The sequence below is a fragment of the Choloepus didactylus genome, chromosome 5, assembly GCF_015220235.1.
Source record: "Choloepus didactylus isolate mChoDid1 chromosome 5, mChoDid1.pri, whole genome shotgun sequence".
Taxonomy (NCBI): domain Eukaryota; kingdom Metazoa; phylum Chordata; class Mammalia; order Pilosa; family Megalonychidae; genus Choloepus; species Choloepus didactylus.
This window is the reverse complement of record NC_051311.1, coordinates 46,255,394-46,278,487: the sequence shown is the minus strand read 5'-3', so window position 1 is coordinate 46,278,487 and position 23,094 is coordinate 46,255,394. Positions and strand designations below refer to the sequence as shown.

The window sequence follows — 23,094 nt, the reverse complement described above, 5'->3', positions numbered from 1 at the left end:
TACACATTAATAAAACTGACTCAAGAAGAAATAGAAAATCTGAACAGACATATAACAAGTAAAGAAATTAAGTCAGTAATCAAAACCTCCTAATAAAAAATGCCCAGGACCAAATGGTTTCACTGGTAAATTATATTAAACATTTAATGAAAAATTAACACCAATCCTTCTCAAATTCTTCCAAAGGACAGGTAAACACTTCCTAACTGATTCTATGAGGACAGGATAACCTTGAAAATACGTGAAGTGAAAGAAGCCATGCATAATATCACATATAACATGATTTCTTTTATATGACATATTCAGAATAGATCATTCCATAGATACAGAAAGCAGTTTACTTGATACCAGAAGCTGGGTGGGGATGAAGGGGAGAGACTGCTTAATGGATACATGGTTTCATTTTGGGGTGACAAAAAGTTTTGGAACTAGATAGAGGTGACAGTTATACAACATTATGTCTGTACTAAATGCCACCAAATTATATCCTTTAAAATGATTAATTTCATGTTGTGTGAATTTTATATATGTACATACACATTTATACTTATATACTTATACTTTATATATATAAATATATATATGCACACTTTATGTATGTATGTATTCAAGTAACTATTTTGAAATTGTAATAAAAATTATTGTCATTTACTACAGGCTCAAGCATTTGAAATAATTAGAGTTAAATATAACAAATTATTTGCAAGGATTCTTTTCTGAGAACTATAAAAACTTGCTCAGAGAAATTATAGCAGACCTAAGTAAGTGGAGAGATATATGCTTTATTGATTGGAAGACTCAACATTGTTTAAGATGGCATCCCTTCAAAAAAGATAATAGATTCAACACAATTTCATTCAGAATCCTAGTATACTTATAGAAATCGATAAACTTATTTTAAATGTTAAGGCAAGAAAGCTAGAACAGTTAAAATAACTTCGAGAGAGAAGCTCCAAGATGGAGGACTCATACTACCTGATTTCAATAATTAATAAAACCAAGATAGTGTGGTGTTAGTGTAAGGGTAGATATTTAGTTCAGAGAAGCATCAAAGAGCCAATAAGCAGACCAACACATATGAAGTTCGTCAATTTTCAACAATGTTAGCAAGGCAATTCAATGGAAAAAGGAAAGTATTCTATAAATTATGCTGGAGCAATTGAACATCTATATGCAGACATTTATTAGGCCACAAAATGCACAAATCATAAAAGAAAAATGAAAATTGGACTTTAAAAATGTCTGGTATTCAAAGATGCTGTTAACAAAAAAGTAAGCCTTAGATTGGGAGAAAATATTTTAAAACATGTGTAAGAAAAATGACTTGAATCTGGAATATATAAATCAAAATTTTAAATTGAATAATAAAATGATTTTAAAAATTAAGAAATGAGAAAAAGTTTTGATAAGCACTTTATTAAAGAATATATTAATATGGCAAATAAATCTATGGAAAAGATGGCCTACAATTAGTTATTATGGAAATGCCAATTAAATCCTCAATGACATATCTCTACATACCTACAATAGCTAGAATTCAAAAGACCATCAATACAGAGTGCTGAACAGGTTGCAGAGCAACTAGAACTCTCTTATTATGCTGGTGAGAATGAAATCTCTTTGGAAACCAGTACAATCTCTTTAAAAAATCAACTTGGCTGTTTCCATCAATTTAAACCTACACTTGCCATCCTGCAATATCTTTGCTAGGTATCTACCCAAGGAAAACATAAACATATGTCTACATGAAGGCCTGTATGCAAAAGTTCAGAATGGCTTTATTCATAATCTCCCAAAATGGAAATAATCCAAATGGTCATCAACTGGGGAATAGATAACAAACTGTAGTATGCTGGAATATTACTCAGCAATAAAAAAGAATGAACAGAATAACCTGGACATAATACACCAACGAGTTATAAGAAGACTGTGCAAGTTGAAAAGCAGGAGAGAGCCAGCCTGGGGGCTTTGGCACCTGAAGAACAACACAGTGGTGAGTTCCATGGAGTTCATTACTGCCTCCCACATTTTCTGGAAAAGAAGCTGCAGAAGCCTTCAATCTTGATCTGCCAACAGGTATGGAGAAAGAAAGGGAGAGAAAAAAACTCTAGGGAAAGCTTGTTTCTCTTAGCCAAGGGACCAGAAAAAAGGATGGGTAACACCTAACACAAGAGAAAACCTAAATTTATGTGGAAAGTAATAGACAAAAATCAGCTAATGCAATTTGATGAACAAAAAGTGGGGAAGGAACTTTCTATACCAGATACTAGGACTTATTTGTAAAGCAGTATTCATTAGAACATGTCAATATTAGCTCAGGATTAGACAAATCGACCAATGGAACCAACTAAGCAGCTCAGCTGAAAAACTTATGCATATCTGGAAGTTTGGTAGCATGACAGAAGTGTCATTTACAAATCAAGTGCAAAAAAATGAATTATTCAATAAATGATGTTGGGCTATTGATTATTATGGAACTTCCTGACCATTGGGAATACTATTCAACTACAAATTGAACTTTTTTTTTAAGAGGATAAACTTTTATTTTAGTGAGGGGATTATTTTTTAAAAGAATAAACTTTTATTTTGGTGAGGGGATTTTTTTCCCAAGTATAATTCACTTTTTAAATAGAACGTGTGTAAATGACAGAACGCCACCGCCATGCGCACATGGCGGCTATACAGATTGTCTGTATCGCTGACTTCCAGGATTAGTCTAGAGCATGTGTCAACTTTCCTAGAATACAGGCAGTTGGTATCTGCCAAGCATCCCCAACCTATTTGGGATTACTTGTTGGGATTTTCGACCTCTAAGAGTCTTTGGTAAAGGATCACGGTTGAAATAATTTGTAGAAACATCTCATGATAGGTGGACATTCTCTATCTTTGGAGAAGTATTCTCCCTCTTTTCACATAACACACTGCCACCACAGTAGGGGAACAGAACATAACTAGGGAAACTATTGTTTGGTGAAAGCTCTGTCACTTTTCTATTAATCACCGTATCACAATAGACTTCAAAAATTATGTTTGTAAATTGTGAATAACATCAAATGATATGTTTTAGGAGATGCATGTTTTTTTGGAACTCTGAGATAAAAAGAGGCTAGAGATCTGAAAGAGGTGCCTTATTTTTCATGCAATTTGGTTTTCATACTTCAGTCCTCTAAAGGGAACTATGTTAAAGCTACTTATTTACAACTGACAGGAGTTGTATTGACCATTTTGTGAAAACACAGTGAATTTGAAGGCATTTCTTTGAGGGCAACTTAAGAGTTCTGCAGGCTACTGACAAGTGACATTTAATAAATGAGAACTTTGTCCCAGAATGTGAAATATTGGTCAAAGGGAACCCTAGGGCAGCTGACAAAGTGATGGTTATCCCATCATGATAAGTATATTAAGCACAAAATTACTTATTTAGCCCAGAATTTGAAACAAAAACTTGTATTTAAACTTTTACTAAAATGTAGCCATATTTAGGGTATCAGTTTCTTCCATGGAGCACTGATATCCTGGTCCTGCTCCAAGTAAGCTAAAGATTGAGGAATAATAATTGAAAATTTGTGAGTAGTTGTTTAAAAATAGAAGACTAGATCATGTAAATGTTTTCACTTCATGTTTTAATGAAGAATAAATTCAAATATGGTTATTTTTAAGTATGTGGCTATAGTGGATTCTTTTCCCTGTGTGGAACTTATACAGAAAAAATAAGGTTGCCACAATAGGAAAACAGAAATTTCTCATGGCTTCCACAAGAGACCTGAACTGCCACTGTCAAGATTCCTTTCCCTTGGGTCTTGGCAGAGATTTAGGAATAGTCTTGATATGATATAAAGACCTCAGAATCTGAAGATCTTCACAGTTGGTTGTATCTCAGACCACTGCAGCTTCTACCAGGAAGGCGATGGGTGCTGTGGCCCCAGGGTGCTGGGGAAGCCAGCTGATTCCACCTCAGGCTCGGATGCAGTCTTAGTACCCGGGGTTCACCTCTCCTCTAGTCCTGGCCATCAGCTTGGAAGCAATGGGGTAATCTATGCCATTCACTCCTTCTAGGTTGAGAAAGTGGGTTCCTCACTTCCATTCAATATCTGACTTTTTCTTTTCCACTTCTTAGAATCAGTGAAGAATTCTCTTCATATTCCACCTCATCAGTAAACTGCTGAGCAAAGGTAGGTAGCCTCTCTCAGAGCATCACTTCCTAATTATGCAGGCAGCACTCTTTCAGGCTCCCATGGCACAGCCATGTTTATTAAACCCTAAATGTTTAATACTATTTGTCATACTTCTCTCTTCTACCCCCCATCAATTCCCACCAACCATTCTCGTCTTCTGAAATCTAAGTGCAACCAGGTATGCAGTGAGCTGAAGGAGAAGACTTGCCTCACTATGTGTGAAAGTCATCTCTTGGTGTTGGATCAGAAATAAGCACCACAGATTCTGATCTCAGTAAGGAGATTCTCCACCATGCCTCCTGACTTTGCTGCACTGCAGACTGCTGCATTTTCCTGGCAACTCATTTGTGATTATGGTTATAAAAACTGCTGCTATGTCTTGGCAGAGAGGGAGGTTATGTTTTCATAAAATTTAAATTATGTGGATCCTGGATTTGTACAGAAGCCAAACAAAATTAAGGAAAATACATACACAGTCGGCACAAGGATGGAGAGAAGTAGCTAGGATGTTTGATTCTAGATTGACTGTAAAATCTCTTATAAGACAGTAGCACATTTGAGAACCCTGTAATGAAGAAGAAACTATTATGAGTCAAAAGGGTCTACAAATTTTGTGGTAAAATATTGCATGTAAATATGGTCAGTTCTTCTCATTATAAGGCATTAGTGTCTATGGACTTTATTTAGTTGCTGAAAAATAGGGAAGCCATTTTTTGTAGAATTTTCTCAAGGAGTGCAAAGTTATTTGTGTAACTTGTGAACAGATATGTCTAGATATTTTCATCTTTGTTCCTTTAACAAACTTTGTAGCTGATGTGATTTTTTTTTTCCTTCTCTTTGATTGTATGTACCTTTAAGTGTCCGCCAAGAGGATGTCTTCCAACTGGTCTCATAATCTCTGGTTTGGCCACTCTGTCCCGTGCAAATCTATCCCCTCAACACCAAAAACCTGAGTGAAATATGAGGATGCTATCATCCTGTTGAAAAACCTTCAGTGACTTCTTAATTTGTATGCTACAAGATAATGTTCAATCTCCTTAATAATACATACAAAGATCTCCATGATCTGGTCCTTGCCAATATTTTTCACCATATCTCTCTGTATCCCTTTTCTACTCATTCACTCAATCATAATTTGCCCACCCACACAGCAGTCAGACCATAATGAGCTTCCCTGAAATTGCCAGTCTGTTTCATAACTCTATGTTTTTGTTCACTCCAATTCCTCTAAAATGCGTCTTTCTCCAATTCGTTTACATTGCAAGACTCAGCCAATGATTATGAGTTTTTGTGATGTATTTTCTAAGCATTTCTACTTGTTTCTTTCTGTTTTGTGTGTATATGCTGTGTCTGATTGGGTATGTATCTGTGTCATATTGATTTTTAAACATGTAGACTCATCTCTTATAGACTATAATGAACTCTCAGTAGGTTCAGAGAACATTTTCTAAAGTAGTCAGAAATTTTAAGTGTAAAAAAGTGGTAGTGAGCCAAAAATCTTGTATTCGTCAACTGTGTGTGTGTTAGTGTAGTGATAAGTGTGGGTAAGGGCATGCCTTTGCAGTCAGACAGACGGCTTCACTATAATTCCGATTTCATCACTTTCTAATTTGGAAATGTTAATATGTCTAGACCACAGCATCTTCAGTGAAATTAGAGTAATACCTCATTAGCTTTGCTGTGAGAATTAAATGGGACATTGTATGAAAAGTACTTAGCACCCTTCTTGGCATCTGGTAAGTGCTAAATAAATTATTGTTGGAGATTATTCTGGATCTATTGCTTAGGTCTCATGTTAAAACTAATAAAAGCATAATCCTACCAAATTCTTGTCCATTTTTATCTCCTCATCTAGGAGGAAAATGCCTGTAAACTTACCAAGTGTTCTCCATCTTAGAAAATGGCATCACCATACATGCAATAAGTCATATCTGAGATTCTTCCTTAATTTGCCCCCTTCTTTCACATCCCATATCCAATTCATCAATAATGGATTCCAAACCTGTCTTAAACCCACCTACTTCTCCAAAAACACAGCATTCAATAGCATCTACCTGGTTTCACAAACTTCACTCTTGCCTCCATTGTGTAACAACAGTCTTTCCATAGCATGTCACACCATGCCCCTAACCAACTTAAAATCCTTCAGTTACTTCCATTGCATTCAGACCATTATTCAGATCTCTTATCATGGCCTATGCAGCCCTGAGGGTTCTGTCCCTGCCTTCCTCACACACCATGCCCCCTTCCCCTCCCTTCATTGCACGGCAATAGTAACCTCATTTCAGCACAGCTCTCTCTCATCTCAGCTCTTCAGAGGGCTGGAGCCCTCGAGTCCTTCCCTGCCTAAGTGTCACCTCTCAGATCTTCCCTACTCATGCCAATACTACTTTCTGTTTTTAAAGCTTCAAAGAAAATGTTTCAAACTTTATTATGCATTTACTTCTTTGCTGATTATATTTTACTTTCTTCCCTCTCCTTCTCTCGCCACCCAAGGACTTAAAGCACCCTGAGAAAAGAGCACGTTTGCTTTGCTCACACTTTGCTTACAGTCATTCATCCAGAGCAGTTATCTCCTCCCTCCTATTAGCCAGCGCCTACCGTCTTTACTGCCCTAACATGAGGTGAGTCCCTTTCATATTTATTGTCTTTTACAGATTATATAAGATTTCATTTGCATGATTTCATTTAGATTTTGATCCTCAAAGACATAGGCTAAATAGATACAATATTCACATTTACAGAAGAGAAAATTGGGTCCCAGAGAGGGTAAGGTTTCAAGGTCACATAGCAAATTGATGGCAGAATTGGGGTGTGAATGAGGTCCAGATCATTGCTGCTGACAGCCTAACTCTCCCCATCTCACCTCACAGATGATGACAGCTGCTGTCCATCTCCAGTGATGGTAGAGGGAAAGAAAGTAGGTGAAATGAGTTGTAACGAAGAACTTCCAGATGCTCTGGGTAGATGATGAGACAGGAAGACTAGGAGAATCCTTTGGAACTGGTTTATAACAAGGAACCTGGGGGTTTGATACTGTTTAATTTGGAGATGTCAGTGAAGGCAGGGTAGGGTAGTGGATAGAGACAGGGCTTTGGACTTAGACTTGAATGTGATCTCTACCCTTCTACTAGTGTGAACTTGTTAAGTAACTTAATACCTCTGAGGCTCAGTTTCTTTCATCACTGAAATGAGTATAACAACATACGTATACAGAGGCTATGTGAGAAGTAAATTAAAATGCTTGTAATGTACCCTGTGCATGGCTTAGTCCATAATAAGTGATACTTGTTATTCTTGTTCCTAGTGAAAGAAGGCAAAACTGAAAGATTCTAACTAAAACCATGGGCTCTAATCAAGTCATTTCTTTCTCCCCCAGGAGATCTAAATCCTTTGTCTTCAGTATGGAAGTGGAGAACCAGACACGGGTCACTAAGTTCATTCTGGTGGGGTTCCCTGGGACCTGCACACTACGTGCCATGGTGTTCCTGATGTTCCTTGTGGCCTATATCTTGACAGTAGCAGAAAATGTCATCATCATCTTGCTGGTGCAGCAGAACCGGCCTCTGCACAAGCCTATGTACTTCTTCCTGGCCAACCTGTCCTTCTTGGAAACCTGGTACATTTCTGTGACTGTACCCAAGTTACTGCTCAGTTTTTGGTCTGTGAGCAACAGCATCTCCTTCACTCACTGCATGATACAACTTTACTTCTTCATTGCACTCATGTGCACAGAATGTGTGCTCTTGGCTGCCATGGCCTATGACCGTTATGTGGCCATCTGCCGCCCACTGCACTACCCTACCATTATGAGCCATGGGCTCTGCCTCCGTCTTGCTCTTGGTTCCTGGGCTGTTGGCTTTGGCATCTCTTTGGCTAAGATCTACTTTATCTCCAGCCTCAGCTTCTGTGGCCCCAATGTCATCAATCACTTCTTCTGTGACATCTCTCCAGTTCTTAACCTTTCCTGCACAGACATGTCCATAGCTGAGTTGGTCGACTTTGTCCTGGCACTGGTCATCTTTCTCTTCCCACTTTCTATTACTGTCCTTTCCTATGGATGCATTCTTGCTACCGTTCTATGCATGCCCACAGGAAAGCACAAAGCTTTCTCCACTTGTGCCTCCCACCTTTTAGTGGTCACCATCTTCTATTCAGCCACTATTTTCATGTATGCTCGGCCCCGAGCCATCCATGCCTTTAACATGAACAAAGTTATTTCCATCTTCTATGCTATTATTACTCCTGCTCTCAACCCTTTCATTTATTGCCTGAGGAACCGAGAAGTCAAAGATGCTCTGAAGAAACTGGCCTATTGTCAGGCCATCCAATCTGACTAATCTATTGTTATCAGTGAGAAAGAAAGGATTTGATTGTGTGCCTGTTTTGCCATCCTCTGTTCTTTCTTCTTTTATGCCTCAGCTGGATGTAACCCATATTAATATAATATCACCAGGTCTGTCTCAATGGCATGTTCTTGATTATATCCAGAGGTTTGCATACTTGTCTGTGACTCCAAGTGCATATCCCTTATATAGAGAGATAGAGAAAAAGGATCTCTTTGACTGTATCCAAAATAGGGATTCTAAAACTCTAAGTAAATTCATAACTGAATTGAGTTGGATGTGTTAGTAAGTTCTAAGGGCTCTCGACCCAACAGATTTTAATGGTGGCTTCCTGACTTCTTAACTTCTTGATTGAGCAGAGGTAGCAGCTCCCTCAACAAACAAATCCTAGCTGTTGTTCTAGGAACCAACCTTGGTGGCAGAGCCTGCACCCTCCACCTCTAGTCCTTTCAACAATGTTTGGAAACACGTAGTCTCCTATATGAAATCTCTTTCTGCCTCAAAGAGTACTTTGTTTTCTGTAAGTGAACTGCATGTTATACAATTTTATTCTTTGTTCAGACATAGCTTATAAAGTTGCCTTGTATTGAATATCATTTTTCCCTTCCAGATGTCGCAGTATGTTTGTTTATATCCTCTAGTGAACGGGCATCGAATAGATGATAAATAAAATCATCAAGAACACTATTTGTGGAATGTACATTGCTTTCATCAGTCCTCTTTTCTTCTGAGCTCCATTTTCTCTCCATTTTTGTTTTACTTTCCCAGAACATCACTCTCTCCTCATTCATCTCATAGAAGTAACCAGTCCAATTTTAGGATTTGACAGGAGGTTTTCATTTTATGTCACAGTGATTCCTAATTCTCCTTACATGTTTATCTGACACTCTACACATGTATACCAGACCTTTTAAAACCAACGGTACCCCTACACCCACATAAAGGTACATAGGTATGCCCACTCTTAGATCATAGTTTTACTAAGGAGAAGGGAGTTATACTTTCAAGCTGTATACAATATAATATGCCAATGACAGTGGGAATTTCAACTTTTTATTAAAACAGTTTAAAATAGGATGGCTTGTAGCATTTGTAACATCTTTTCATCTAAGAACAAACAACACATTCAAGGATGTTTTTTAATACTTTTGAAGTTAGAGGCATTAGGTGGGATTCTTTTCTTCATTTTGCAAACTTCCAGAACAGAAACTCAAGGAAGCAAATCACATTCAGTCACAGATGGGGGAACAGAGGCCAAAGCCAAGGTCTCCTAACTCCAAATGTTGGATATTTCTTTAGCTGATGTAGTCTCCCTGGAGAGAAAACGTGTTCCTTCAGCAAGCCAAGTGTGGCAGCTAATTGTGTAGGGATCTGGTTGGAATCATCAATTATTATACTTGGAGAATTGTTAATAAAATAAAAATGAACAATTATGAGGTATAGGCCCCAGAAAATAAAAGGAACAAAGATAAAATGCATGCACATCTCACTTTAAAGAATGAATGCAGAAAAGAAAATAGTGCTCAAAATGGAAATGGTCTAATGTACACTCCTGGAAAGTATTTTGATCCCTTGATGCAATAAAGAGATGGTTACAAATATATTTCCTTTAAAAACCTATAAGAAAGAAAAGTGATTATTTTCTGTAGAATTCAGATGATTCAAAATATGATGGCCCAGTCCCATAAGGATATTAAGCATAAGAAACATGAAATAAAGAATATGGAAGATGTTGTGGCTACGTAAATATCAGACAATGTAGAATTCCTATGAAATAGTATTGGAAGAAATAGCAAGGAATATTGTTTAATGTTAAAAGAAGTATGTTCCAGAGTATCTGAAATTTAAGATGAGCTCTCTAAATTGGTTCTATGATTCCAGGAATTGGTTCTCTGATATAATTAAAGGAATGATTGACTGCTTCCAGTGATGGAAGGGGAACTGGTACATGATCGCCTACAGTGGCAAAACATCTGCTCAAATTATCATCTGCAGATACCTGTAATCAAGTGCCAAAAGAAGGCAAGACTCTGGATGACCAAGTATTTGTTGTTAGAGATTATTTGAGTGAAAAGGAGGAGTATAATGTAACAGGTTGGTTGCTTCTGACTGGCTGGAGAACTTATGGAATGATAATGACGTGCTCTAGGCTTTAAATTCCTAGATCAAGTTCTGTACACAGAGACCTGAGGCATCTTTGAATGTTTGTAAGAACCTCTTATTTTCTATAGCTAGAGGGCTGATTTCTGAAAACCAAACACAAAGTCTAATCGCATAGGTAGCTAATTTACAATGCAAATGGAATTCCTATTCTTCTAGGGTTTGTTAAAATTCAAGCGTTGATTGGGAAGGAAAGGGATTCTAAAAATTAGGATGAAAACATATGCACAGATACTGATGAAGCTGGGTACTTCAAACCCTAAATGCTGTCTAGCTTATCTTACCTGTAAAGGCAGCCCTTCCACCTCTGCCTGAGGAAGTCAGTATCCCCTTGCATAAACAACCTACAATGATTCCCCTGAGGTAACTGCCTTGTAAGACACAGCTGACCCTTCTCAAGACCTACTTCAGCATCTTTCCTTGCTTCTAGGTCTATAATCAGAGCAGGGCCCAACAGAATCCCAAGAATGAGGTACAAAGTATAACCTGGGAGAAGGTATGATACAGACCAAACAAATTGCATGATTTGCCAAGCTATACTAACAAAAACATGAGGAATATATTAAGTGTGGTTCTTTAGGATATGAGATCAATGAGGAAGGAATATAAAGTTGGATAGGGCCAAATTTATGGATATGGGCCCACTAAGCAAAACTTAAGATTCAAAGTTTTGGTTCAAGGGTCTTCAAATAGCTCTAACAGTTTGCTTGGCTGGTTGACTGAAATATGGACCCAAATATGGCCTATGCTAAAAGAATGTGAAATGGCAGAACTTCCTTCATAGCCTGTAGAAGGAGTTCAAAGACAGGAAGTTTGGAATGCTTGAGTGGACTACTTATCATGCAGGAACTGCTCACCCACCTTAGGAGGGTCCAGATGATCCCTTCATCATACCTGTGAGAAATATGTTCATGAGGGGAGCTCAGCATCCTTGAAGGGTTCTAAATGGCTGGACTACTAAACTCTTACTTGGTCTGTATTAGCAAAAAAACTCATGAACAGAAGTGAGATTGAATCACAAAAACAGTGTCATGGCTCCTCAGTCCTTTCCAAGACTTGAGTCAGTTCACAGACCTAAAGTCCCTTAAGTCAGGAGGAGGCTGGGTCCCTTTGAGGAAGAACCCCATTTCACAACCAAAAGTTTATATTGTTAGTGTTCCTTCCAACTTTTCCCAAAGTGACCTGCAGCTACTTACCAGGAGAAATTGCATTGGGGAAGGGGAAATATTCAGACTTATTGAGGATTGCATGGCTCTTGCTCTGAAATGGCATTAATTCCTGGAGAATTGTCATTGTGTTCTACCAGACAGAATACGGACTTATGGAAGTCAAATGATAATAGTGTTTTGTCCCAGATCTACCTTCTAGTGGGCCCTGTAGCTATTTCTCCAGTCCTAGAATGCATGACGGGAATAGACATACTCAGCAACTGGCAGAATTCCCCTTTAGTTCCCTGAAGCATGGCATGAAGGCTGTTATGATAAGACAGGCCAAATGGAAGCCACTACAATTGCTTCCACCTACAAAAATCATAAACCAAACCTACACTGCATTCCCAGAAGGAATGCAGCAGTTATTGCAATGATTGAAGGTTTGAAAGAGGCAGGCATGATGATTCTTACCATTTCCCATTCAACTCACCTATGTGAGTTTTGCAGAAGACAGATAGATTTGGAGATTGACAGAGGATTATTGTAAACTTAATCAGATGGTGACTCCATTTGCAGCTGCTGTTCGAGATGTGATTTCATTTCTTGAGCAAATTAACACACCCCTTTACAGCTGGCAGGCAGCTATTGATCTGGTGAATGGTTTTGTCTATGCCTAACTTTATTGCTAGGCATTCATTTAGTTTATTATGTTTATTATAAATGGTTCTGTGCTCTACAATCAAGTCTATGTGCAGCTTATTTTCCTGAATTGTTTTAGAATTGCTGATGTGTCAGATGGCAATGCTTTCAGCTGTAGGTAACAGAATGTCTGACCAAGAATGACTGAAAGAAATGAGTGTTTTTTTTTTTTTTTCAGATATCATGAATTCCAGAGGCTGGACTGATGGCCAATGTTTTGTTCACTGGCTCTGAAGTGGCATCGTGGTGACTCTCTTGGCCTCTCCATAATGGTGTGCTAGAGGATTTCAGAGTGCACATTCAAGGATAGAAGAAAGAGGCCGAGGGGTGCCAGCCACTCCGTAACTTTTAGCAGGAAAGTTAAAGCTGTATCAGAATCCCTCCACACCTTTCTGCTCATGTTCCATTAGACAGGATTCTAGAGCATGACTACCTCTGGCTGCAGGTGAAGCTGGGATAATGAGCATTAAGCTTTTCTAGCCAGCAAGGGAGAATGAGATTAGGAAATATTGGGTCAGTCAACTAGCACTATCTGAAGGAAAATATATGTGTATTTTTCATCCTAGACTAGAGAATTTAAAACAGTTTAATCTTTCTAGAGAATTTAAAACAATTTTCTCTTTTATCAACATATTTGAATATGCTCCTTCCATTTAGCTTAGCAAACACAGTGTATTACTATTATTTATTTTTCTCCACTTTTATAGAACAAAAAAGTAGCATGTTTTAAATTGCATTTATGGAATTACAAAGAAAGTAGACATCTTTCGTATGCATATCAGCAGTTTGTGCTGTTCTTTTATAATTGTGAATTTTCCATTTTTCTTCTGGAAACTATCTTTGCATTTTGGATTTACAAGAGCATTTTATTTAGAGTTTTTAAGGATATAAAGCCTTTTCCCCATCCTGCAAATTTTGTTCTTAGTTTTTAGCTGACTTTTAATTCTGTAAGTGCTGTTTTTAGATCTATATACATTTAAATCCAGAATATATTAATAAAGCAAATGTTATTAAATAAGCAGAGCTCCATTAGTGAATAGTTGACCTTTATGTAAAGGTAAACTCTAGGTACCAAAGTCTTCATTTTTAATTAGCCTTCTCAATTGAGTAAAAAAAATAAAAATCAGAAGAGAGAAAGCATCCTAATTTTAAATCTGTACTCTTTACCTAGCATCTTCTTAGAGTTTTCAGGTTGTATTAGTTTTACAGCTGCTAAAACAAATACCAAATAAAGGGTTAGCTTAACAGCAGTAATTTATTGGCTCATGATTTCAGAGGCTAGAAGGCTTGCTTCCTCTTCTGGCTAGCCACCAATCTTTGAGATTTCTTGGTTTTTCTGTCATGTGGCAATGAACAAAGTGGTGTCTTCTTTCTCTTCCAGTTCCTTTGTTTTTCAGCTTCTTGGCTGCCCCCCATGGCTTCTCTTTCTGTGTCCAATATCCATTTCTTATAGGCACTTCATCCACATTGGATTAAAGTCCACCCTCATTCAGATAATAATAATATCTTCAAAAGGTCCTATTTACAATGGGTTCACACTCACAGGAATGGACTAAGACTAAGACTAAGAACACATTTTTCTGGAGGTACATAACTCCAGGCCACCACACAGGTTATTGTCTATAATTTCCGTATAAAAAGATTTAATATGTGGTCATCTTTTCAGATGCTCCAACTCTAACCTATGTGTCTTCATAGATACTAAAACTGAAGCTGTTTTCCACTTTTAACTCCTTTCATCTAGAGCCAGACGCTGATGTCTGTTTACTACATTGGACCTCCCACTATTGATCTCTCCCTTTACCTAGATGCTAGAGGGCCAGTCCAGTATTCTGGATCATTTTGTTTCTCTTCCATACTCTGTACCTATCCTGAGCTGAGAATCACCCTTGTTCTCTTCTCTCCTCAGAGCTCTGCACTATCTCCTGCCCACTCTCCTTCCTCAGGAGGAAAATATTTTCTTTTTCACTCTCTAAAATTCACCTGGCCACAGAAAAAATTGCTGAGAAACAGATAAGTCAGAAGAAAGTTTCTTGTTCAATAAAGAACCAGAGCACAAGGAAAAGGATGGTTCTAGAAGGCTAGTGCATAGAAACCCTAGTGAGGCCTGATGAAACAACTGGACATGGATTTGCAACTCCCTATTTCCAACAGCACTCATCCCCTGAACCACCCTCATCCACTGCCAAATTCTGCCATTCTGCCTCTCTTCTTTTCTGCCTTCTGGGTTGCTGCATTGTTGTGCTTATCATTCCCTTTCTGTTGATATAATCTTTATTTAGTCATGTCAATATGTTTTATGAGATTGCACAGTCCTCCTGCCCCTTGTGGCAGGAGCTGTCAATGTCCCACCCACACACACATGCCCTAACTGCTTCAGTGCCCATAGGCTTGACTTCCACCTGCCAGCATCTGGATTATTTTTGCCTGAGGTCTTTCTTTTGCCCATAGAGCTTCTTTATAACTCAGTGTGGGTGGAAAAGTCTTAGGAATTGATGCTTTATGGCAGCACCCCTTAGCCAATGAGTTGGTGTGTGAATACTCTAGCTCCCTTGTCCTGCAGTTGTGGGTTTACACTGGTTGCCAGTTTCCCCTGTGGGGATGAACTCCAGTCTCTCTTGTGAATGATGACTTTCACTGGCTGCTTTCCCTTCTCTGTCTCACTCTCTCACTCCCATACTGGTGTTTCCTTTACCACCTAGATAAACTTTTCATTAGAATTCTTGTCTTGGAATCTGCTTCTAGGAGAATGAAACAAAATCACTCTTCCTTCTTTTGTCCTGGTTGATTGCCTGTCTCAACATTTCTGAATAAATAAAATCTTCCCCCATTTAATCTATTTTACTCCTCTAATTCCAAAATGAGAGACCACTACGTGTGAATAGATAATGGCACCACAAATTGTTGAGAGCTAAAATAAACACATATAGAGAGTGCAATGGAACAAAATAAAATGGAGTAAATAATAATTAATTAAACAATCATTAAGTAATTCTGGATACATTTCTACATTTCCTTTACTTATACTTACATGATTAGAAAAATTTACTATTGATTGAAATGCTTTTCAAAATGTGACCACTTAATAGGGAAGTTAATGCTTAAAATGTGCAGAGTTTCTATTTGGGACCATGGAAAAACAAATGTGACCACTTGATTTCTATGTAAATGTGCATGTTTGATATTCAAAACACTTGAAAATTAACATGGCAAGACATGGGCACCAATCAGAAAGGATGCCATTCTGCTAGGCAGAGAAAGCCCTTGAGGTGCCTTCCTTTGCTTTGAATTTATCTTCCAGTTGCTGGATCATGAGGAGGTAGAGGAAAAACAGGAGACAGAGCTAGGGGGAAGGTAGCAGGGTATTACAAAGTGGGGGCTCAGGGCATTACTTAAGTATTTCAACACCAGATGACTCTTCTACTATATTTGAAATATTACTAAAAACTAAAAATGAAAGGCAAGGGTAAATGAATTGAACTAGATACTATACCTCAGTTTTCTGGATTCCAAATAAGAACTTCTAACATCTACATTAAGCATACACCAGCCATTTTGTTTTAAACGTTTGTATATGGAAAAATAAAGGAAAATTTTACAAGGTACATTTAAATATATAAGCTAGTAAAAACGCACCAAATCAGCAAACATAATTATAGTTATTCATAACAACGAACTAATGTCCATGGGGAAAGTTAAATGCAATTTGTAATCCCAACAACTATTGGGTGGGATGAAGTGGTATGAATGTACTAGCCTTGATGGGAAGAAAAGGCACAAAGAAACCAAGTGATTAAATAACATAATGCAACAAGATGATGGTTTGCTTCCTGTGTGGACTGATTCTACCTTCATGTTTAAGATATAGTTTATCTGAATGACCCTCCCTTCAGTCTCAGGGGAAAAAATCTCATATAATAAAATACTATTTCAGCAATAAAATTATGGATGAGTGTAAAACAACAAATTAAAATATCATAGCTAATCTGTTACTCCCTCCAATGTTTCCCTCTCCCCAAAGAATCTTGTTTGTATATCTGTTATGCCAATCATTTTTTTCTTTTGAAATAAATTATGAATAAACCTTGAAATCCAAATTGCTCTGAACAAGTTGAGTGCAGTGTTTGGCTTATATTCTCTCACATGGGGGGAGGAATAGTGGCGTATAGTTACTCTCATACTCCCTGAGTGTGAATACCAGTTGTACTATTTACTAAATATGGGACCTTGGTCACATGACCTCAGGTTCTTATGCCTCAGTTTCCTCATTTCTAAAATAAAAGTACCAATATTACCTACCATATAAGGTTGTTGTGAAGATTAAATGAATTATTGTTGTTAGAGGAGTCTCATACATGTGAAAACTGTACCAAAAACTTAGTTATAATTATTATTAGGTTAAATTGTTTTTATTATTGTAACCTGCTGGTTCCAGAGTTCATGTATTGCATGCAGGAAGCACTTAATGAATGTTCATTGAAGCAATGGCCGATAGACTAGTCCTACACAATCAGACAACACAGCAATAGTTTATAGAAGAGAATAATAAGGGGAGTTGCTGTTTTCCTTTTATAATGAAACATTCGAACACTTATAAAAATAGGCAAAATAGAATGATCTAGGAAAGGGTATAATAAAATATATTTGAAACTGAAAAACAAAGAAAGAAAGGGTAACTAAATTGAACTAGACGTGTACTTGTTTGAATTCAGAAGTTTTATGATATTTATTACATTTTTTAAACACTTCAGTTTTAGTTTCATTATCTTTAAAATAAAGAAGTATGACTTTTTCCATAGCTAATGGAACAAAGTTGGAAAATTTTACTATTACTGAAACCACCAGAATCAAAATAAATAGATGATATCCAACATCTAACATGAAAGGTTATGGGTACATTGATACTAAGGAGTCTAGGGTTCCTTTGATCATCTGTAAAATCAAACAAACACAAGAGAGTCTCTATAAGTAGAATTAATTCGGTGTCTCAGGAAGGATTTACCGGTTCAAAGCATTTGTAAAACAAGAGTCTCAAGAAATGATATGCAAATAAATAATGTTGATTTACATCAACTTGGAAACTCAACTTGAGAAAACTAACAAGAATATTTTGATATGTTGTCACTCTTGCTCCAAAGATATGATTCTCTGATTTTGAAACTTTGATATCTGATTAAGCAAAAATAAAGCTAGAATGGAACTAAGTAATTTATTCAAATTGTTCATGGGAAATACAGCACCTCTCCAGTCTTAGTACCAAAAATAATTAGTCTAGCTTGTTTGTATCCACTGTGAATTGCCTAACTAATTCAGTTTTCCTTTTTCCTTTGGACCAAATTTGTCGGTCAAAATGCAACGTGTTTTTCAGTCTCTTCTTGGCTTATTTTTATGCCTTTCATCTCAGTTTTCTTCCTTCTTTAGAACATCTTTGTAATTTGGGCTATCGTGTATCCTTCTAAATTTCCTTAAGTAACCTTTGAAACTGCACAAAGTAAGTAAATAAATAATAAGTTAATTTAAAACTAAAGTATCATAATGAAGACCATCATAAACCCCCTGCTTTAATCATATATATAACATGACTTGTAACATATATATAACATATATAAACATATATAGCACTAAAAGTTATAAAACATAACTTGTAAAATTTCTGAACTCTAATTTAATTTCATGGGCGGACTTACCAGATAGAAGCTCACTGAATTAATGAATGTTGGTGTTTGTGATGCTATTTGTCTTTTCTATTGTAAATAATTGAATTAATATTATAGTAGATAGACATATCTTTTAATTTTTTTGGCCTCAGCTACTAAAGGACGATTTTGGAACTGCAAGTCTGAACACCAGCCTGTGCAGACTCACTCCTTCAGGCCTGTCTGGACAAGGAACCAGCATCTCTCTTAAGTATTTCTTAGCTGCCTTTACATTATATTAGAACAATATTTAAAAGCAAAAGACAGAAATAAGGCCAATGACTGAACCAATATAAATTTATAAAGGAAAGATCTAGAATATCAAAGTGCATAGCATGTCCTTTATATATATTCCCCTTAATTCTCTCAATAACACTACAAGGAAAGTGTTCTTAACCAAAGAAATAAAGTGAAGGTCAGAGAGAATTAAGTGGCCCTAAGTTACAGTGTTAAATGGCAGGCAGCGTTGGTATTAGAATGCAGGCATTTCAGGCTCCAATGCCGTGCTGTTTCCATTGCAATTGGATTTTAATGTAATGTTTACCAAAGAACATTGAGCCTAAATTTAAGTGTTTGGGTCAAAGTTGAAGCATAATGAAATCATTTTACATTAAAAGATACTGCACATTTATGATCACATTTTTTCCTCCCCATGATGTGTCCATTGTGAATCTGTTTTCAATTACCTCAATCTAAAACCAGAACCTATTCAGAAAATAAACTTATTGTTGAGGAATTCTCTCTTAAGACTTTGCCAGTGACAATGAGTTTGATGGCTTTTCGAAACCAAGGATAAAAGAAAGCATAAATTAAGGGGTTCATGGCTGAGTTATAGTAAGCAAACCAAACTAATATTTCATAAATATATGCAGGTGTGATGAAACCTAGGAAGGCATCAATTATTGTATCAATGAAGTACGGTAACCATGAAATCAGAAATGCTATCACAGCAATTCCCAGAGTTTTAGCTGCTTTTCTCTCCCTCTTGGCCACTCTGCTTTTGTAGCTCTCCGATGATTCTGCAGTCTTACTGCTCATGCTTTCAATATTCCTAGCCTGTTGTTTAGCAATGAGGAAAACATTGGAGTAAACAGTTACCATCACAAGCGTGGGTATGAAAAATAATATGAAATTTACCAACACCCAATTTTGATTCACTGCCACTTGACAGCCTCCCACACAGGTGAGAGCACTTACTAGTTCCTCCAGCCCAACTTCATTTGCCCCTGTGTAAAGAAGGGAAAAACTATAAATAATGGAAAGGAGCCAGGAGAAGGCAATACATATGCCAGAAACAGATGCAGTAAACCTGGTTGGGTAGATCAGAGGATCCGTTACTGCAATGTATCTATCAATAGAAATAAAACACAAGTGGTAGATAGAAGCATAACAGAATGACCCTTCAAAGCAAGAGTGGAATTTGCAGTAACTTTCTCCAAAATACCAGCAACTCTCCACAGACCTCACGGTGCTGAAGGGCATCACAACAATTCCCACCAAGAAGTCAGCACAGGCCAGGGATGCAACCAAAAAATTGGCCGGAGAATGCAGCTGCTTGAAATGAAGAATTGAGATAATCACCAAGAGGTTTCCAAATACAGTCAGCAGAGACCCAAAGCCAAAGACTGTGTATAGAATCAGTCGGGAGCCTGGGGAGTAGGAAGTTTTGATACAAGATCTATTTAGGTCCTCGTAGCACAGCTGTACAGCTGCAGGGGGTGACAAATCACTGCTCATGATTCTCCTTATTGATGCTTGGAGTAAATGTCATCCTCTGTGGCCAAGTATGCCCATTTCAATTTTCCAAAGTGCTTTAAAAAAAGATAAATACAATATGTCAATAATTGCCAGTACAACCTGTCCCTTTCTCTTTCTGCCTACAAATTCTCATTCACATGTTTAGAAAGTGATCCATATCCTCAAATTTTAAAATAACTTACTTCCAAGGCATAAGCTATGAATTTTCATCATTACATAAAATGCTAGATACTTTATTTTTAAAACAGTCCTTTCTTTGTATTACCTATTTCCTCATGTCTGAGAAATGTTTGTCTTCAAAGAGCAATAACTGCCATGTGGTGCATGCTACAATGCCACCTTTTATTAGAGTTATTTTCCTAATTTATTACACATTTAGGATAATGCCTAAAACACATTGTCCCCTCAGGAAAGGAGCTAAATAGTTCCAAATACCCAACCCCCTGAGATTGAATCCCCATAGTGCAAGGTATAGAAAGTAAGAAACTTTTAAATAACTATTATGCTTAGGCTAAAATTAAATTTATACCTTCTAATTAGCTGATTGTCTTGGTTTTCCCATGAAATAGAAATAGAATTAGTGCCTGTCCTTTAAATTGTATTCAGAATATGAAATTCATATTGTTTTTCCTATTACTTATTAGTTTGCCTTTTGATTTTTGTGAGAATCATTTATTAATGATTCCTGTGTTAACTGTCACTAAAGCTCTCTCAAATAATTTCTTTATCCTTTTCAGCCTTGGTTGTGTTAAGGAAATTGAACATAGAATCATATATTAAAACCTAGAGTTTTGCAGGTTTGGTTTTAATAATTGTGATTTTTAAAAGTGGGAGATAAAGTATGAGATGTTTTCCTAATGGAAATACAAAAAGGAAACTAGCACAATAAAAAAGTAATTCCTAAGGCTTTTTTTTTGTTTTAAAGTAGGAACTGTTGGAAGACATTAGCTGTTGGTAGAAAATAGATTTTTATAAAACAAGGGCAGAAGAAGAGAGAACACTTAGGATGTCTGTTACAATAATACAGACAAGACACAATGGTGGACTGGACCTGAATGGTAGTGGTGGAAATGGTCAAAATGGTCTGAGTCTAGATATATTTATAAGGAGGAGGTAGTAGGTTTTATATTTTCATGTTCCTGTGGGCCAGCTTGATTGAATATTTACAGGGTACCTTGTGAAGGGCTCCATAATAGTTGGCTTTTGCCGCATAACAAACCACACCAAAACCTACTGGCTTTCAGCAATACCCTTTATTTAATTCTCAAGTTCTGGCTGATTTTGTCTGGCTCACTCATGTTGGTGGTCAGCTAGCAGGTTGGCAGGGGGCTCACCTGTGATGGTCTCCCTCCATATGGGCTCTCTAGCCTGACTTCATTCACAGAGAAGTCCCAGAGTTCTGACAAAGAGAGTCGAAGCTTGCTGAGCATCGAGAGGCCCAGGATCAGAACTCACAGTTTATTGGCCAAAGCAAGCCCAGATTCCAGAGGGGGAGAAATGGACTCACCTTTACTCTTCTGAGCCCAGAAGAGATAAACTATAGTCAATAGAAAATCACTATATATTTTTTCCAAACACCTCCACCCTGAGAGAGTATGCACAGGCTGTATCCTACCGAGGAACCAAGAGTGGAAAATTTATTGGGAGGCGGTTTATTGATGTCACTTCCTACTTTATTCACTATAAGCTAATTAAATGACTTTTTCTTAAATTCCTGTGTTAACAATCCATTAGCTTAGATAGGAGGCTATCTCTAACCACATTCCTCTAACCGACTTGAGAATGATCTGAAACACAAAACAGATAGACTAACTAATGCCATTAACTGGGATGAAATGAACAGAATTATAACACAGTCAACTGATCTGATTAAAACCAGACCTAATGTCATTAACTGATCTGATTTTAAAAGAGAATGTCTGATAAAAGGTAGGAAAATACTTTGAATCTCTTATAGAATTTAGGCATATTTCACCTTATTTAAAGATGAGTAGAATGTTGAAAATAGCATATATTTATGGACATGGGAAGGCAATGGCCTCTGAAGACTCAGAGAAAGCATCTTTCTGAAAATAATCTATTGCAGAATCTATAGGAAGTTCAAGGATCTGTTGTGCTTTCTCATAAGAGTCCAAAAATGTATGTTTCTTTATGGTTTAAGCAGGTGATCTTGGGAATAAAAATAATCTAAAATGAAGAGACAACTGTATGAAAGGAGAAAAGAGAGAATTAAGGAATTTTTTAGATATACATAATAGAGGTTTGACACAAATTGGATTAAGAAAAGAATTGAAATGGTGGAACCGTAACACATAGCATCCTTTGAAATTTGTTCTATAGCTACTTGTTAAATTGTAATTTGAGAGGCGGGGCAAGATGGTGGACTGGTGAGCTGTATGTTTTAGTTACTCCTCCAGGAAAGTAGGTAGAAAGCCAGGAACTGCGTGGACTGGACACCGCAGAGCAATCTGACTTTGGGCATACTTCATACAACACTCATGAAAATGTGGAACTGCTGAGATCAGCGAAATCTGTAAGTTTTTGTGGCCAGGGGACCCGCACCCATCCCTGCCAGGCTCAGTCCCATGGGAGGAGGGGCTGTCAGCTCCGGGAAGGAGAAGGGAGAACTGCAGTGGCAGCCCTTATCGGAAACTCATTCTACTGATTCAAACTCCAACCATAGATAGACTGAGACCAGACACCAGAGAATCTGAGAGCAGCCAGCCCAGCAGAGAGGAGACAGGCATAGAAAAAAACATCACGGAAAACTCCGAAATAAAAGCAGAGGATTTTTGGAGTTCTGGTGAACATAGAAAGTGGAAGGGCAGAGCTCAGGCCCTGAGGCTCATATGGAAATCCCAAAGAAAAGCTGATTTCTCTGCCCTGAGGACCTTTCCTTAATAGCCCTAATTGCTTTGTCTCTTAGCATTTCAATAACCCATTAGATCTGTGAGGAGGGCCCTTTTTTTTTTTAATCCTTTTTTCTTTTCCTAAAACAATTACTCTAAGAAGCCCAATACAGAAAGCCTCAAAGACTTGCAATCTGGGCAGGTCAAGACAAGAGCAGAACTAAGAGAGCTCTGAGACAAAAGGCAATAATCCAGTGGCT

General features: G+C 37.4%; 2 protein-coding genes across 2 annotated transcripts; one reads left to right on the top strand and one right to left on the bottom strand.

Annotated features, from left to right (window-relative positions):
- The first annotated feature begins 7,579 nt into the window (after positions 1 to 7,579).
- LOC119535038 (olfactory receptor 6B1) lies at positions 7,580 to 8,515 on the top strand. The gene has a single exon (XM_037837571.1). The coding sequence runs from the start codon at positions 7,580 to 7,582 to the stop codon at positions 8,513 to 8,515; it is 936 nt and encodes a 311-aa protein (XP_037693499.1).
- A 10,417-nt stretch (positions 8,516 to 18,932) lies between these two features.
- LOC119534908 (trace amine-associated receptor 7a) lies at positions 18,933 to 19,964 on the bottom strand. The gene has a single exon (XM_037837459.1). It carries the CDS (start codon positions 19,962 to 19,964, stop codon positions 18,933 to 18,935), a length of 1,032 nt encoding a protein of 343 aa, XP_037693387.1.
- Between the last annotated feature and the right edge of the window lie 3,130 nt (positions 19,965 to 23,094).